This window comes from Toxorhynchites rutilus, chromosome 3, assembly GCF_029784135.1.
Source record: "Toxorhynchites rutilus septentrionalis strain SRP chromosome 3, ASM2978413v1, whole genome shotgun sequence".
Lineage (NCBI taxonomy): Eukaryota > Metazoa > Arthropoda > Insecta > Diptera > Culicidae > Toxorhynchites > Toxorhynchites rutilus.
The window spans coordinates 176001999-176019890 of record NC_073746.1 but is presented as its reverse complement, the minus strand read 5'-3'; the positions used below and the strand labels follow the sequence as shown (position 1 = coordinate 176019890).

General features: G+C 38.8%; 1 protein-coding gene across 6 annotated transcripts in view; it reads right to left on the bottom strand.

Moving 5' to 3' along the window:
* Nucleotides 1–17892, bottom strand: part of LOC129779703 (phospholipid-transporting ATPase VD) — a 176009-nt gene that overhangs the window by 14690 nt on the left and 143427 nt on the right. For all 6 annotated transcript variants that reach the window (XR_008743744.1, XR_008743745.1, XR_008743746.1 and 3 more), the window contains 4 exons: nucleotides 11046–11226; nucleotides 10809–10988; nucleotides 10618–10742; nucleotides 8493–10536 (listed from right to left, as the gene is read on the bottom strand). Coding sequence is in view for 2 of the 6 variants with exons in the window: in XM_055787332.1 (XP_055643307.1) it covers nucleotides 8493–10536; nucleotides 10618–10742; nucleotides 10809–10988; nucleotides 11046–11226 (2530 nt within the window). In the remaining 4 variants the exon portion in view is untranslated. The remainder of the gene's footprint in view (nucleotides 1–8492; nucleotides 10537–10617; nucleotides 10743–10808; nucleotides 10989–11045; nucleotides 11227–17892) is intronic.

Sequence of the window (17892 nt, the reverse complement as noted above, 5' to 3'; positions counted from 1 at the left end):
TGTGAAACATTTTCCGTTTTTCATGTTATGCATCCAATATTGGATACGAAAATTTCCACTGATGGGGAAAAAAATATTCAGAAGCTTTCCTGTTAATTGCGATTGATTGAAAAATAACAAAACCAAATGTATTTGGTTGCAGTGTTATATGGATAGAAAACATTAAAATAAACTATTTCGCATGAATGTATTTTTCAATTCCCAGGGGAACTGGCAAATTATTTTTCAGCAACGATGATAGCAACGAGAATTCCGCGCGTGTATGTGTGTGTGGCGGCTGCTCCGATGTTTCAAACGGAACCGTGGCATCACTCTCCTCCTGATGGATTCCCTTTTGGCCTTAGGTACACAAACAGGCTCTTGGTGACACCGTTCATCAGCGTTTTCATGATAAACGAAATTAGCTTTACAACAACAGCGACAACATGCTCCAATCGCTGTTCAATCATAACTGAGTGGGTTTACGAGCGGCGCTCGCTTATATACCGATTGGTGATTTCAATAGCCTGTTTTGAAAGCAATTTTAAGACTATTGAAACAAGTTTTTGGATGAAAAAGTAACAAGTATATGACGCGTAGACATTTTATCTTTCAAATGAAGTGTTTATCATACCATTTCGTTCAGTTGTTTAAGAGCTATTAACGCTCAAAATCTCGGTCTCCAGCGTAACGCTTTCGTTCTCGAAACTTTGGTTTTACACCCCGGTATAGAAATGAAAGACGTAGTCCTACGTCAAAAAGTGCGTCTAAGAAAAAAACATTTTGGAATAAACAGGGGCCCATCCGAGTTGCGCAATTATTATTCTCTTTCTCAGAAAAAAAAACTTGCAGCTTGCCTCTTCTTTTAGCTTTTTATCTACTAAGCGTAAAGAACAATGAAAACGAATCACGTGAAAAGTTGGAGTTGCCAAATGTGATATAGTTTATGACGATTATTTTCACACAAAAGTGACATATGTTATTGGTATGATATATTCACTGAATCTCCGCAATCGACTAAACAGAATACTCCATAGTCTCCAATAAAATTGTAGTTATTCATCGTCATCGATTATAGTATAGAGAGCAAGTACGTTCGGTTGAATTTCATTTTTTATTATCATTGGCAACACTGTATAATTGGCTGAAAAATTATTTTCATAAGTTTTCTAATCAGCAGTCGGTTGATTTCATTCGGATTCAACAGAAAAGTAGTCCTGAATCGAACCCGAATTCATTCTTATTGTTGCCCGCTTATTTCTCTAGCGCACCGACAGTTGAATTTGGGCCCCGCAAGAAACTCGACCAAATCGCTCTGGGCGACGAAAGTGTTAAGAAAAAACTAAAAAAAATTTTGGGTAGTTGGGATGATCCGGTTGAGGACAACTATGCCCCGTCTTGTTCGATAACTCGTTGCAATTTTGGAGGTTATTCCATTATGTCTCCCCCATAAAAATCTTTCAATTGAATTTGAGCATGGGTAAGCTGTACACTTTGTAGTTGCTTTCCGTGGTTGACCAGAACCAGCAAAATTGTACAAATTACCATTGTACACCCAGGTTTTTTTACGAGGTTTTATACGCGGATTTTCCAATTAACGCGGTTTTTTTTACGAGGTACGTATCCCCCGCGTAAAAAAAACCTGGGTGTACTTGTTTCGGTGATTCGTATTTGAAATAACCAACAATAACGCCATCTTCAGTAGAATGGAAGGAATGTTAGTATGATACTCGAGACAAAGAGGTAGTCTCCACTGCGATTATCATGGAATATGAAATTATCATGAAGAAATCTTGGTGAGAAAGGTTTTGAATCACGAACTCTCACCTGATCAACCCGATAAAATGAGTCCCTGAAAATCGAATGCATTTCAACACGCGGCGTCGAAACATGTCCTCGAACAAGCTGAATCAAGAGTTTGGCGGTAAGGAAGGGGCTCTATATTAGATGGCGACACAGCGAAACTTTCCAATCCAGACTTATTCATGGTTTGCGCTTTTTTACCCCGTAAGTTTTCGCTACGCCTTGTTATACCGTGAAGTCCCCTTATACCGCTCAGTTAAGGCAATATTTAACGTTTGTGTACTCTAAAAATGATTGCTTACGCGTATACAATGTTATTAAATGTGCTACTTGCTTGGTATTTGTTCCACTACTGATAAACATACGAATGGAAGCGTTGCTGTATTCAAACCACCTATAATGATGAAAATATGTTGCATCTTTTGGTCCCAATTCCAACCGGCAAAAACGTCATTTTCCTAATTTCGTTAATTGATGCTCCTAATTCCAATAATCAAATTGTTTAAATAATGAATCGTTTTAAATAGTAGATTTGATATTTTTTTATGTTGTAAACAAGTTAAATGAGTTGAAATCAATAATCGAATGATTTACAATAGTAATATCGTTTATTTATTGATAACATAACATGTGATGAAGGTGCTTTACTGGAATTTCCAATAAGACCTGAGTAATTTACAGCATCAGGATCTAATAGATACAATCCACATCGCCAGGAACCGTTGGTCAATGTCGATTGTAGTTTCGTCAGTCTATCCACAGTTTTTGAGTGATCTGAAAAGGCTGACGTCCAGCAGCTAAATGATTGAGTGGGATTTTGTGGAAAACAAACCAGGATTATGTTTTTCTTCGTGCATAGCAGAATCGTTTCATAAGAGACATGTGACTTATGTCAATTTTGAAAGAGAATAATTGGGAACGATATTTTCTGCTGAACAAGCCAAGAGTAAAAAACATCCTTGAAAAACAGGAACAATCCGGGATATCCAATCCGATCCCGCTCTTGCTGCGGCCCAGCTTTCGGCCAATCTCTGTCAGATCTCTTTTTGCATCCTAGATTTGTACAGGTATAGCATCAACGTTGCCGCCAGCTGCACGACTGCGTTTCCACAAACAATGCAAGATTCTCGATCGATGTTAACTATTTTTGCCTGGACGTTTTTTTTGGCCGGAACCAGCTAAAACCAGTAGGTATAGTACGTACCACTGTTTCACCCAAATTGAACATCTGTTCCGAAAATTTCAACACATTGGAAAGCGTTTCTTCTTCAAAATACTCATGGATTTCGTGAAACCAATTCCTGATTTCATGCTTGGAAACAGCCGCACGATGCTTTGACAATACGCTTGGCACCCGTTTTAATATTCCTGGATGCCGTTTAATGAACCCATTGATCCATTTACGAACCGGTATCCCGTTTTTAAATGACCTGGAACGAGCTATATTTCCCACTTAATATGCTACCTTTAACAGTAATCTCTTCGTGTTCACTGGGAATCCAGCTTTTGCTTTGGCTAACAGCCATTCAACTATCTTCTGTCATCGAGAACGACTGCTTTTCCAGCACGTGGCATGTAATACTTTTCCAAGACCTTCTCGCACAGTGTTGAATACGGAATTCCGTGCAGCTTTCGAAAGGGAAATCCGGTTCTCGCCATTTCCACAGCGTCTGCTATTTTCGCCCTGTCCTATTGCATGCGTTTCTGATCGGCATTTGTTTTACTCATCGCAATATAGCAAATGAAATCTGTTGAATGGAATATAAAACAAGTAGAAATATGGGTGTCCTTGTTTCAGCCATTTTTTTTTATGATGACCGATCGAATTTGTGGTGAAAAGATATGAAAAAACTATTAAATCAATGCAGCGTACATGCATCGTTCATTTTTTATTACTTTCCAGAGAATTTCAATTGTTTACACTTTGTAAATTGATAACAACAGGGGACAATGCTTTTAGCTACATTGCTAAGGAAAACAACAAAAATGGCGAATGACAGGTCGACGAACGATATTAGCTGAAATTTATATAGTTGAGCGTAACCAAGGCGCATCTATATATACCAGGTGAAACAATCATATGAAATGCACTTTCAGCCATATTGGAATTGTTGTCGGTATTGTTTACAAACAGCTCTGATGAAAATCTCTACCCGGTCGAAAGAACAGGAAAATCATCAGAAGGCTGCCGGTGACCCTCTGCAACCTGCTACGACGCTTATTCGAACGATGCCTAATATGTTTGGCTTTCGCGAATTTATGTGAAAAAGAAGGGATGATTTTGTAGAATTTCATTTTTATCCAGTTCATCCACTACTCTCGCATGTGAAAATGCAAAAATGGCGTACCCTAGCAATAACAAAACAAACAACCCCCGCTCCACAAACCGTAATCCCCTTCTTATTGAAGTGATGATGTTGCTTCACCTGTTATACATTTATACAAGCGCCTTGAGCGTAACTAATAGTACTTGGTTGCCAATTTTTCAAATAATTATAGTTTTGCAAGTATACACAAAAATAATTTATCAGAAGAAATAAGATAGCTAGTGTGAAAAACAGTATTTCATGTCAAGTGGGTGGAATTAGTACTGGTATAAGGGAGCTTCACGGTATTTATCACCAGTCACCATCCGCTTCATAAATGGGTCGATTTTGTAGCGATTCAGCGCCGGTCCGGTCCATGTGGGTTGCTACTTTGATTCGTGTAGTGCCCAAATTTATGTTCTAAATGATTTATGGCAACGTTCAGCCCTAGGCAAGCAGTGCTTAAGCGCCTGATTATTTCGATAATCTCATCGACGGCATTAGTATTAGGATCATAAACACTATTCACATTTTCAGCTGTTTGGCTTGAGGTGAAGGTGGAAGCTAGCCACAAATGGCTGCCACAATGGCGCTCATTTATTTCATCTCCCTCCCTCACCCCTCGCCCGTAAATCAATAATTTTGCGAAACAGTGTGAAAAAAATGATCATTTTCGCACAGTTCCTATCAAGTAATATCAACCAAACTCTAATCGATTGCTCACAAGATATCAAATTTTCATCTGCTGTCGCACTGTATAGTGAAAAACGTCGGAAAACTCGAGCAAGTACTCTGAATGTTAAATATTCATCTTTCAATCTTCGGCAATGGTTTTGTTTGCATTGGTGAAGGCATCGTTATTTTTTCGACACTGATGCCAGACAACATCATCGAAACAGCTATAAAACCACTCAATAAAATGTTATTTCTGAGTCATAGCGTTTCAATAGAATAAAATTGTGTTGATATCAATACAATTATTATTTTTACGTTTAATGGGTCTATAATGTGAGTTTTAGCAACTTTAACATTGGGTAAGAAAATTGTATTGCAGAGCTCGGAACACTGCCACGGCTGCCTATGCTTTCAAAAAATAGTAAACGGAAAAGTATTACATTCAATCAAAATGACTCGGCCAACGAAGTGAAGGGTTAAGGTTCTCCAACGTGAATATGTGAAAACAATACGATCAACGAAGGAAAATATTAAGGAATTATCAACATCGAGTTACTATGCGGAAGAACTTGTTAATACCAAAAGAGTCCCAATTCGCATGTGTTATAAATTTGCTCATGTTAGGGTGGGTTTAGACCAGTGATATATTCATGTGAAGAAATATGATGAGATTTATAGAAATCGCATCAACCGTTTACACTAGCGTGAACTTCTATAATGAATATATTCATATTTTCGGTGAATTTATTCACCTAAAGTAGAACTGCATCCAACTTTAGTGATTTCTCACCAGTGAGAAATTCACAAGCGTTTACATATGCTGAATTTATTCAAGTTATATATACCTCGAATAAGTTTATCATATTTATTCTCACCCGTTTTCACCTATTGAATAAATCCATCTATAGCTATAGATCTCCCTAATGTAAACCCGCCATTACGCTCGCGTATAATCAAAATTTTACTTCATATGCAAATACATCTTCTATATATATTTAAATTTGCAATTGTTCATCGTAACATATCGTTCATACATTTTACTTTAGTATTGAATTGTTCTTTTCTTTCAAATGTATTCAAAGACTCGTGTCAATAAAGCGCCACACAGTCTGATAAGTGAATTAATCTATTTACGTGTGCTTTGCTCTTCTCTCACAAACACTATTACCACATTTTTACACGTGGGTTTACCTATACTACTACAATGGCTAGCTTCCACCTTCACCTTAAGGATTTCCGCTTTTATCGAAGCAATTTCATGACATGTACGAAATATACGAAACGTTTTTCTGCAATCCTTTCAATCAGCTGTTTCGAAATTCCTGATGGTTGTGGTTATGACAGCTTTATAAACGGCACGATTCTTCCGGCATAGCAGTTCAACCATAACCATAACGTGTCCTAGGGCATCAACCAATTCCTTTATCGATGTCAGTTCTTCATCGTTGAAACTTATCTTGTGTTTCGTTTTCAAATCGAGCAGCGATTTTTGAACTGAAGTTCGGAGGTAGTAGAATCGGCGCAGAACTGCCAGTTGTGCTTTTTCGATCTTAATTTGATTCTCAAATACACTCGACAAAAAAAAACAAAATTAGAGGAACAGAGTGCAAAGTCGGAAATTCTAAGTGATTTTGACATGCTGTAGCTTCGTGAAAAATCAACGCATATTGATGGGATGCACATCATTTTGAAGCTACAACTTTGAGGTATCAGAAACATATATATTTTTATCTTGGTGTGTGTAGTTGTAGTGGGCAACAGTATCGGGAAGAAATGAAAAATCGATTTTTCTCTAATTTTTCACAGATTTTCTGGACTAACACAATTTTTTGAAATCGTTCATTCTGAGAGTCGCGTAGGCTTTTGTACTTCTGGTACGATTTGCGATAAAATGATCCTATAATTTACTCCAAACTTTGAAAAATCGGCTAGAAAAAACGGCTGAACGTATGAATATGAAGCGTTCACAGATGTTTAGGGAATACGATGGGTTTAGGGTGCGATGGTTGTTTATTGAATAATTCATCATCAAAGACGAAGGGGTAATTTTTCATTCAAACTGAAATATCTTGAAAATCTTTGAAAAAAACAGAGAAAAATCGATTGTTGATTTCTTCCCGATATTGTTGCTCATCACACCTACATACACCAAGATAAAAATATGTACGTAAAATACTCTAATTCCTGAAAGTTGTAGCTTCAAAATTATGTACATATCCATATCCATATCCACATATCCAAAACAACGGATATCCCATTGATATCCGTTGTTTTTTCACGAAGTTACAGCATGTCAAAAATCACATAAAATTTTCGATTTCGCACTCTGTCCCTTTATTTTTTTTTTGACGAGTGTAATATTTCAAAGCGCCATAATGGCAAATATTATTTATGGTGTAAAAAATCAAATTACCGAACCTGCCGTTTAATGATTGTAAAATTACCGGTAATTCGGTAATGAAAAATTACCCGGCATTACCGGTAAAACCGGTAACGATAAAACCGGTTAGCAATCCGTCATGATAATCACTTAATCACTGTTTGATATTATGTAGTGGATATTTCACCATATCGAAGAAATCACGTTGATGAAAGCAGCGTTAACGAATGCCACAATCGATCGTTGTTTCCAATTGTTGGGAAGGGGGTATTATTTTTGCTGTGTAATTTCGAGGAGGAAACTTTTAATTTTGCTCCGGATCAACGAACTGGTATGATAATCATTTTATACAAAACATAATATGTCCAAGAGGTATATGGTTGCTACTTATTAACTAGAGTTTCAATAGTTTAAAAAATAGCTTTGAAAACAGACTATTAAAATCGCACAAATCCGTATATAAGCTGGCGTCCGCTTGGTTTCGTCATGATTTCGCTGTGAAAGTAGCATATTCTCGCTGCCAGCCAAAGCAATGCGCTCCCCCAGACCATTCCAGTGTCTCTTCTGCTAGCGATCTGAATAAAGCCTAGCGAAACTTTCAGAAAACGATGTTTACATAATAATTCGAGATGGATAGCGATGAGTCAAACGGCAGTCACTACGGAATGGGATAGAGAATATTTTATCATGTCGAAGAGACCGCATTATTTCGCTGGTTTACATTAAATATTCATGTTTGTGAAATCAAAACAGTGTGGTGAGATTTCATCAAGAGACTACATATTTTGAACGTTAATATCTCTTGGCCGGTTGAGGGAAGTGGTATGACAAACATTCCATTCGAAATAAAAAAGGTTCATGAGTGATGTTTGTTACACACGTATACATTTGGTTAAATAGCTCTGAAATTACTTTGAAAATAAACTACTGAAATCGAAAAATCAACATCTATCAAAATTTTTCGATGGATTATGTTAGCTCTGGCGGATCCCGTTTCTATTTTGCTATTGAGTTGAACGAACGTGCAAAAAGTTTCACCTCAGAAAGCATCCGCTTGCACATACTTCGACTTTTCAGAGATTTTTCAAAATATTAATTCATAGATAATTGATTCAGATGGAATTTCAACAACTGATTACTGGATCAACGGTAGTCCTACGTCAACATTGCGGTTGTATCACAGATATAACCTACCCCTAGTTTTTTTTGCTAAACCTTGTGCGCCCTTAAGGGCGAAATAAAACAAAAATACTAAAATTTTCCCATAAGGGACAAAACAAATATGAGCAAAATCGAAGCCTTTTCGGAAGAAATGTTTTTCACTGAATTTAATGAAATCACAAACTTACCTGTATCATGGACACATCATTCGCTCCGTCGCCAATTGCCAACGTGGTCATCCGGAGCTCTTCCTTGACCACCTTCACCAGATAGGCCTTCTGCAGTGGCGTGGCCCTACAGCACAGCACCGACGAGCAGTATTTGGTTAACCTAAGGAATGGTTTTGTCAAATTCGACCGCAAATCCAGGATGAATGTGAGCGTCTTTCCATCCACCACCAGAGCGCGGCCCTTCTCTCGATCACTTCGAAACGAACAGTCGGCAGCATCGTTCATCTGCTTTTCGATCTCGTTCAGGTAGAAATTTATACAAGACTCTGCCGAATCCCGCGATCGAGCGGTTAGCCGAAGAATTTCCATCTGTGCGCTGAACAATCGAGCCGAATAGGCGACATTGATCGCGGTTTCAGTTTTATCACCCGTAAGTACCCATATCACAATTCCGGATTGAAGAAGCGATGCAACCGCCTCTGGTACACCCTCCTGCAGTCGATCTTCTATTCCTGTTGAACCTAAAAGGACAAGACTCCTCTCTAGCAGAGAAAATGATTCCCGGATTTTCTTCTCACGATTCTCCATGCTGAGCTCACACTCTTGATGTTTGCTGTACCATTCGGAAAAATCCGATAGATTCAGATGTCGTTTGGCCATCACGAGAACCCTCAAACCTTGTTTGGCGTACAAATTAAGCTGGTGCTGAGTTTGTTCCCGTAGTCGATATTCTTCTGACCCCGGTGAACACGGTTCTAGGCAAGACATAATTGAGCTATCAGCACCCTTCGTATACAAGACTACGTCTTGGGTTCCCGTTTTCCGAACCACGACGGACATGCACTTCCGGTTCGAATCAAAGGGCAATATTTTGAGCACTTCATACTCGACCACACCATCCCCCGGAACATTCACGAGAACGTGGTTGGGACTCCGGTTTATGAGGCAGCAGTCGTAGCTATAGGCCGCATTAACCAATGCAAGTTCATCGGGGCTTTCGGCCTCAAAGATTGGTCGTCGATCACTAGGTGTTGATCCCTGGGAGAGGGATTTTTGAAACTTAACGCTATTCACATTGAACTTGTTCTTATTGCTAGACTTGAAAGGACCTCGCGGTAGCTTCGCCACTAGTGATTTCACACGAGCAGTTGGCGTAATTGCTTTCACCCTCATCGGAGGACTCTCCGACATGGGAGACGTTTCCGCTGAACTACTGATTGGCGATAGCGATGGCACATGGGTTTGTTTCAAAGGCAGCGAAGAAGGCGCATTCGGTGGAGGCGAAGGAGTTATGGAACGGGATTCTGTCAGTCGTGCGTAACGATCGCTGACAGGATCGATTCCATTCGCGATCGCATCGCTAACCACAGGTCGTACCAGCGTTATACTGGTGTCACTGTCGTTCATTTCTATCACTCCACTCGCGTTCATATGGTCCTTGTGGGGTGTTGCACTCACTATGACTGTATTGCAAATTGCCAGCACTACGAAAAACTCTTGAATCCGCTGCGCGCTGTCCGACAATCGATCGGCGTCGGTGGTGTGATTCAGGTTCTGCATTAAACTAATATTTGGCTGAAGAAACGGCACTGGACCTCCGTTCTTGGTTAGTTCTTTCTCCTCCTCAGTTTCCGGATGATTGTAATCTACCCCCACGATTGTACATCTTCGAAATATCATGCGATTCTCGGTCAGCGTTCCCGTTTTGTCCGAGAAAACATATTGAATTTGTCCCAATTCCTCCGTTATGTTCATTGCCCGACATTCGGTCCTCTTGTTCGTTTGCGAATCGTAGAGCTCAATACTGTTGTGTATGTGGTATACTTGCATGATTTTACACAGTTCGATTGTCACGTACAAAGACAGCGGAATCATAATCTGAAGAATTATCACAAACGTCCAAAATGCTAGGAGACCTTCGTAATCGGGATGGATCTCGAACGGCAGATATGGGATACGGTACGTTTCGTTATAATCGCCTGATGCGGCGACAAATGACGACAACCACATCTTGCAACCAATAGCGCCTATGACACAGAGGATAATTAAAATAATTACACACCTGAAACACACAAAAAAACACAAAGTGAAAGGCCGGTGAAAACGGGTTTGAGTAAAAGCATTGGAGAGTGGTAAAAATTACCAAATAACATCGATGTTCATTTGCTGCTCGATTTGGGACCGCTTGTACCGTGGACCACTATTGTTGAGCATCGCCTTCGTTTCATGACCAGCGTAGACAACAATACCTTCGGCATAGTCCGTATTCTGCAATCAGATCATTTCATCACATGCTTGGCTGGATGACCGTATATTTCTTCTCATTGTTTTTACCTTTAGTCGACTCTCTCTTAATAGCAAACTTTCGGTGGACACTGGTACGCGTTCGCCGGATGGATGTAGCACGGCTCCATGGAAGCGATAGATTTTGGTGGATGGTACGTCGACCTCTACCCGACTGGTGAACTTGCTCGGCGAGAAGATGTGCTGTTTATCGGCAAAGCCTCGTATAACCTAAATAGTCCGGGAGTGAAACATGAAAACAACCAAATAGACCAACCCAAAACATACCTGTCTCCGCTTGAGGTTCGTTTCCCCGTCCAGATCGCACGTATCGATGTAGCATACCCCGTGAGGATCACTAGATTTGAGCAGCAGAATGTCTGCCGGAACAGTCTCATTGTTGGACAAATGCACCAGGTCACCTACGCGCACGTCTTGCCATAGGATTTTCTTGTAGCGTTCAGACTCTCTGAAAACGAAAAAATATTTTAAAAATATGTGCTTTAGTAAACAGGGTCTTTACACGTTGTAACAGAAGTTGTATTAGAGATTGGATGCGTCTGAGCAAAACGGTTCTGAAAATTTTTCAAATCGAGAACATTTTGATCATGACATATTCTGACTATGAACAAAACGAAACACCCATTGAAATCACCTGATATTTCATCACAAGGCATGAGCAATACTTGACCTCGATTAGACTGTTTATTTCGTAGATGTCCTCCGTGAACAACCTAAATCAGCGAAATTACCCAACGAACACATTGAATGACGGTTGGGAGTAGAAATTCAACCTCAATGCGCAAGTTTCGGTGAATTCAAAATAGTCAATAACGACGTCGATTACGTCCTTACAGTCACCGGAGGGAAGTGAACGAATGTTAGAGATGTATGTATTCGATATCCCGAAAGAGATGTAGATGTATTCGATATCCCGAAACATGACAGCCCGACTGACGATATATATAGCGTGATTATCGTACATCTTACTCTGTCTTAACTATCACAATTTTGAACATCCGAGAGGACATCTCTGCAATGAAACGAACCGAGAATGCAATTCGCGATCTATGTGTCAACACCCCGGGGGCGGAGGTTATTTCTGGGCCACCAGAAAACAATCCGTGTCATTTTTAACCGTAGCATGAACTTCACAGCATATTGAAATGACCCCCCTCTCATACTGAATTCGTTCATGTTTCTCGTTTTCAAATTGTAAATGAGCTCACGGTGGACAAGCATGGAGTCATTCATTAATGATCTAACTACTTTTTTTCATCAGAAATCAAGTTTTTGTTTCACTTTATATTGATGTTAAAAACAATCTGAAAACTACAATCCAAATTCCAAAATTATGAAATCCGAAAACATGTGAGATTCAAACATTTTAAATCCAAGAATTAAACATTTAAACATTTAAAAACCAACAATATAAATTCAAAAATTAAAAACTTCAAAAATCGGAAGGTGTGATTCCTATAGTATACTCTGAAATCGTTTGGAGAGGTTCTTTCGGTTGCATTCTCGGGTTTCCCCGTGAGATGATGTTCGTGATCAGGCTCAGAATAGGTGTGATGAATAACGGAACATATCGCCGGATCGATTGGCCTTGGAGGAGTTTCCTCGGTTACCTTCTCAGGTTTCCCACTATTGAATCTCCGCCAACGCGATTGAATTTCGATGAAAAGTATATGCGATGAATACTAGAATATATTAATATAACATATTATATAAAATGTAACAATTTTACAGGTTTCCCTTCTCAGGATACCCAAAGATAATCTCTGCCGCGTGTTGTAACACATGAGATTTTCGGATTTTTATTTTGTCGAGTGGTCAATTGTTCGCATTTGCATAATCACATCACTTACCACAGTGAATCCTGATTTTTCTTAACCATTCCCACTAACAACTATCCCTTCCGTGATGAACGCTAGGAAACCACGCTATGGAGGCGACCCTTCTGGCCTTCGGGCGGCGAATATCATACTAACATTCCTTCCCTTCCCCTGGTGACTGTAAGGACGTGGCCGGCGTCGTTATTGACCATTTAAAGCTCGAATCACCGAAAATTGCACAACGAGAATGATTTGCTAGTCCCAAGCGTCATTCTGTGTTTTCTTTGTGCAATTTGGTTGGTTCAGGTCAATCACGGAGAGCAACTACGAATTGTCAGTCTACCCAAGCCCAAGCTTTATAGTGACGTTAAAATAAGATTATATTATACGCGGGCAGCGGCGTAGTGAGGGTAGACAGCGCCCCCGGCAAATGATGAAAATGGCGCCCCAAAAAGTACCACTTTTTTCGAATCTTTCACTAGTTTTGAGATTGTGATATTTTGTATAAATATGAGGAAAACTACTCACTTCTACCAATATTCACTCAGAGCAGTTTATTCGTATTTAGAAGGCTAGAAATATCATTACCATATCTGGGAGTAATGTTCAAGTTGCCTAAAGGCATCGAAGAGTTCAAGTCAGGGAATTGGTCCTTCATCTGCGTCTGTAACACTTCCACCTCTGATACAAGTTTCCTCTGTTTCAACATCTGATCCAATTGATCCATGCTCATAAATCTCTTAGTCAGTCTCTCGTTATAAATGAAAAATCTGATGCCATATCCGCTATTGCAGGGGTGGCCAAACTTCTCATCACCCCTTCCTACAAATACAATATGTTTCCATCGTTAATAAGTAGTAGTTTGATTGTAAAATGTTGTTTTAGGTAGCGAGAATAATGATTTCTTCTCAAAAACTAGTTTGTTATAATAACAATAGGCTCTTTTATTTTAATATGTTTTTATTGTTGTTGCGAACAATTTTATTTTAAACATATTTTATCCAGAATGTTTGTTTTGTATCTGATAAAGCGCTGGAATTAGTAGGTTATATATATTCGACATGTTTTTCATATTTTTGTTCAAATGTACTCATTTTTTTGCAAACAGGCTGCCAAATAGTAATCTGTCAAAGGAGAGCGATGTTTTGTTTCGATTGTATTCATAGTAGAAAATATTGTTTTCGGGTATAATTCTATCCGAAAAAAGTTATCAACAACACATTTCCTCGCAAAGTAAATTCCAATAAGTACAGTAAATATATTTTTGAAATTTAAATGCTTTTGAAATCAAGAGCTTCATCTTTCTTGATTTTAAAAATATATTGCAAAGAAAATTGAAGATTTCATTTTCAATCAATGCTTTTTGATTTCACTGACATTTCTACTATGTTGATTCCATCATTGAATGGAAATGGCAAGAATTATATTATATTGAAATATCTTCAGATCTTCTATCGAAATCATTTCGTAACAAAAAATTAATCTGCATAACAATCGTACTCATGTGTTTTAATCTGCTGATTTAGTCGCGATATTTTCGAATTGCTTTGAATCTCATCTCCTAAATTGTGCTTTTAAGAATGTTTTCCGTTTTTTCCCTTGATATTTCAAATTCAATTCATTTTGATTCGCTATGAGCTATAAGCGAGATCATTGCACCCACTTATCGAGGATATGATTTTTTTTATCCCCTTTTGTTTATTTTAGGTTCATTAACATTTTAGCTGTAACAGAGCCGAAATTTAATCGTGTACATGTCACATGTTTATCATATCTATAATAAGCACATTACACAGTTGCCATTTTTCGGCGTTAGAGTATTCCCTTCTATACCATTGCATATGGTACACGTTTACACAGTAGCCATTTAGGCGTGAGAGTTTTCTGTCTGTTCTTCCATTATCCAGTTAGACCAGACAGCGGAGACAGTTGATTGATCATTGTTGAGTTATTTATAGAACAACAGCCTGATGTGTCTTGCAGAGCAGAGGCAGTTGTATGGATGAATCGATCTTATTTCGACCGTGGATCGATCATCTCCATCGCTGATGATTGTTGCGTGGACTTAGTTATTCTGTAACAACGCAAAGATGGTCAATGGGGCCCTGAGTTTTGAACTCACGATCGATCGCTTACTAACCGAACGCACAACCAATGTTGCTACGGAGACCCCCTATATGATTTATTGGCAGCTGCCATTAATTCTTTTTTAAAGGAAAACTTAGCACCTCGGGGTGTAATAATAATTCTCCAATATTTGATCCACAATTCTCTTGCCCTGAATTTGCGTTCCTGCAAACTGCTGTTTGTACGTAGTTAATTATTTCAACTAACTATATTGACTATTTTGAGTGCCAAATTCCTCACATCATCGGATTTCAATATTTATACGCACAGTATTTGCTGATGGATACAATGGTAGTTGATCAAATTTGCAAATTTCTATCAGCATTTCATCCAAATCTTAACTTTTAGTTTCTGTTCTACTGTGTTTCTTGACAGCGACTTTTTTGTAATCAAAGCAATACATTTTTGTTTTTCATGTTTTTGTCCACTCCCCTCGTTTCTAAATGTTTGCTTGTGTCCTTTTTTTTTAAATAACTGGAGCCCAACTCTAGGATCCTCAAATGAGAGTATCTTCGAAATGGGGGTGAGTGGAGAGTAAAAAAAAAGAAGAAAAAAAGAAATTATTTCAGATTCATTGTTAAAATTATCAAACAATAATTCTCCTGATGCAACAAAACTCCTTTCACCGCCTTCAAAAGGCTTCTTCTGCTTTATTTTAAAATTTCATTTACTTCAAATGATGGAATTGTGGCTGTTTTCGACTTTGAATTCGATCTCGAAAAAACCCGAGAAAACAAACTCTGCAAAACACTCATTTGGAGCCAACAATAGTTTTTGTTTTAATATTTTTAATATCCTCTTGTACATGACGGATTTTTGTAACGTGTAGATATCAGTTTCTCCACGCTATTCCAACCGTATGCACAATATGCGTTTTTATAATGCAACATAAGGGGGAAACCCGGTCTGGAAGGTCGAAAAATCTTTTTTTTTGCGCTTTTCTGGAAGCTTACGCCCTCCGAAATGTTATACTGAAATGATTTTTCGATATTTGATTTCGTTAGTAGGTCACAGGCAAAAATATGAGTCACCTCAAGGGATATACAGGGTCTTCCAGATTAAACGCTCACGCATAAAAAAACGAATAGCTCCTTATAAAATTTTTTTTTTGCTCCGTTGATGGTAACACTGCACAAAATTTGAAGAAACTTAAAGAAGAAATAACTCGGATTTTCAACAGCATAGAAGTCGTAATGTTGAAGTTGTGTATGAAGAATTTTGTTCCCGCTTAAAACGCGTTATCGAAAAAGGGGTGGTCACATCGAAAATGTCCTAAAAAAGCTTTATTTTGGTTTTTTTGAAAATAAAAATCGGTTCACTTTTGTAGAAGTTATTAAAATTTGTTGCGTGAGATCTGGGATTAACTTTCGTAAAGAGGGGAAAGAAACAAAAAAAAAGCTTGAAAACGTATCAGACATTAGACAAAAAAATAGATGTAGATTAGGGTGGCAATGGATGTATGGATAAAAAAGTCATCATCGAATTTCTGAAAACCGACCATGTACAAATTGTTTATTGGCCCAAAAAAATGACCTGTGCAAAGTATCAGCCTAATCGGACATGATTTAGGGGTGCCTCAAAGCGCTCAAAGTTTTGATTTCTTGATCCTCGAAAATCTTCCAAGGGAGGAGTAAAGTAAAGGAAAAAAACATTAAGCGCTTTGAGGCACACCTAAATCGTGTCCGATTGAACTGAAACTTTGCACAGGTCATTTTTTGGACCAATAAACCAAAAGTACATGGTCGGTTCTTCGAATTCGACAATTATTTTTTTCCATACCTTGATTGCCTCTCAGACTAAGTTGGTCGATTTTCGGCCAAAATTTTTTTTTCGAGATAACACCAGATCTCGACGTTTCATGCATTTTCAAGCCATTTGGCATCGACTGTCATATTCTTACTCAATAAGTTAGTTCAATTTAGTAAGACAAACAAAAAGGTTCATGATAGCAAGGAAATAAACACTTCAATTTCAGAAGCAAACCAGGACGTATTTATTTCTCTAAATCAAGTTTACCAACTCAAGTCATCCGAGTCCAGCCAGTCGAACCTAACCAACCGAGTCCGACATCCGCAACGCCAGAGCTCGAAAACACTGGTAGGAATAACGGAGCAACCCCCAAACCGAAAAGCAACCCACCTACCTCACTCAGACGGACCATTCTGGAGCCGTCGGATTCTGAAGAGTTATGGGCTAGGATAGTCGGGAAAGAGGCATGATCTTTAAAGGTAACAAAAATCCAGAGGAATAAGTTTCCCGGCTAACAAAGCGGTATCGTGAAGAACGACGAACTTGAGGTGGTCGATGAGCTCGTATATTTGGGATCAAAAATGGCCCCCGATGACAACGTCGACAAGGAGATGCGGATCATGTTCAATCGCAAAATCGTGCCTACGATTAACTTCGGAAGACCCTGAGATCGAACCGAGTGTCCCGCTGCACGATGTTGACGCTATACAAAACAAAACGACCCCACTGTCCGCTAAGAACCACTAACTGCACGCGCCGTTTGGAGATATTCCTATCTAGCAAAAATCGCTAGATTGTGGAGAGCTGGACATGTTGCCATGACAATAACCCTGTTAAGAAACCATTTTTTCGCTAACCCTTTTTGCATCAGCACAGACCACACCGGCTCTAGCCTGCTACGTAAAGTATTCTAAGGCATGATAATTTATTCGGGAGAATCAGTGTTTAGAAAATATGCGATGGCAATATGATCTTACCAGATATAGCCTTAAGGTCTTACCAGATTGTAAAGCCTTATCAAAATATTAGGCTGTCAAAAAAGTCCTGCGGTATTTCCACGAGGTGTCGTTGTAAGCGCGTAGTTCTAGTTGTATTCATTGTATCGAGTCATACTATAGCTTGTTGGAAAGGTATTTTTGCGCGCTATAATATAGTCCTTGACAGTTTTGTTTGGTTAAGTCGTTCGTGAGATATAGTGTCGCAAATATGGAGCAAAATAAAGAGAAAATCCGACATATTTTACAGTACTACTATGACAAAGGTAAAAATGCATCTCAAGCTGCCAATAAAATTTGTGCAGTTTATGGACCCGATACAGTTTCTATTTCCACCGCACAACGATGGTTTCAACGTTTTCGTTCTGGTGTAGAGGTCGTCGAAGATGCGCCACGCTCCGGAAGGCCTGTCGTCGAAAATTGCGA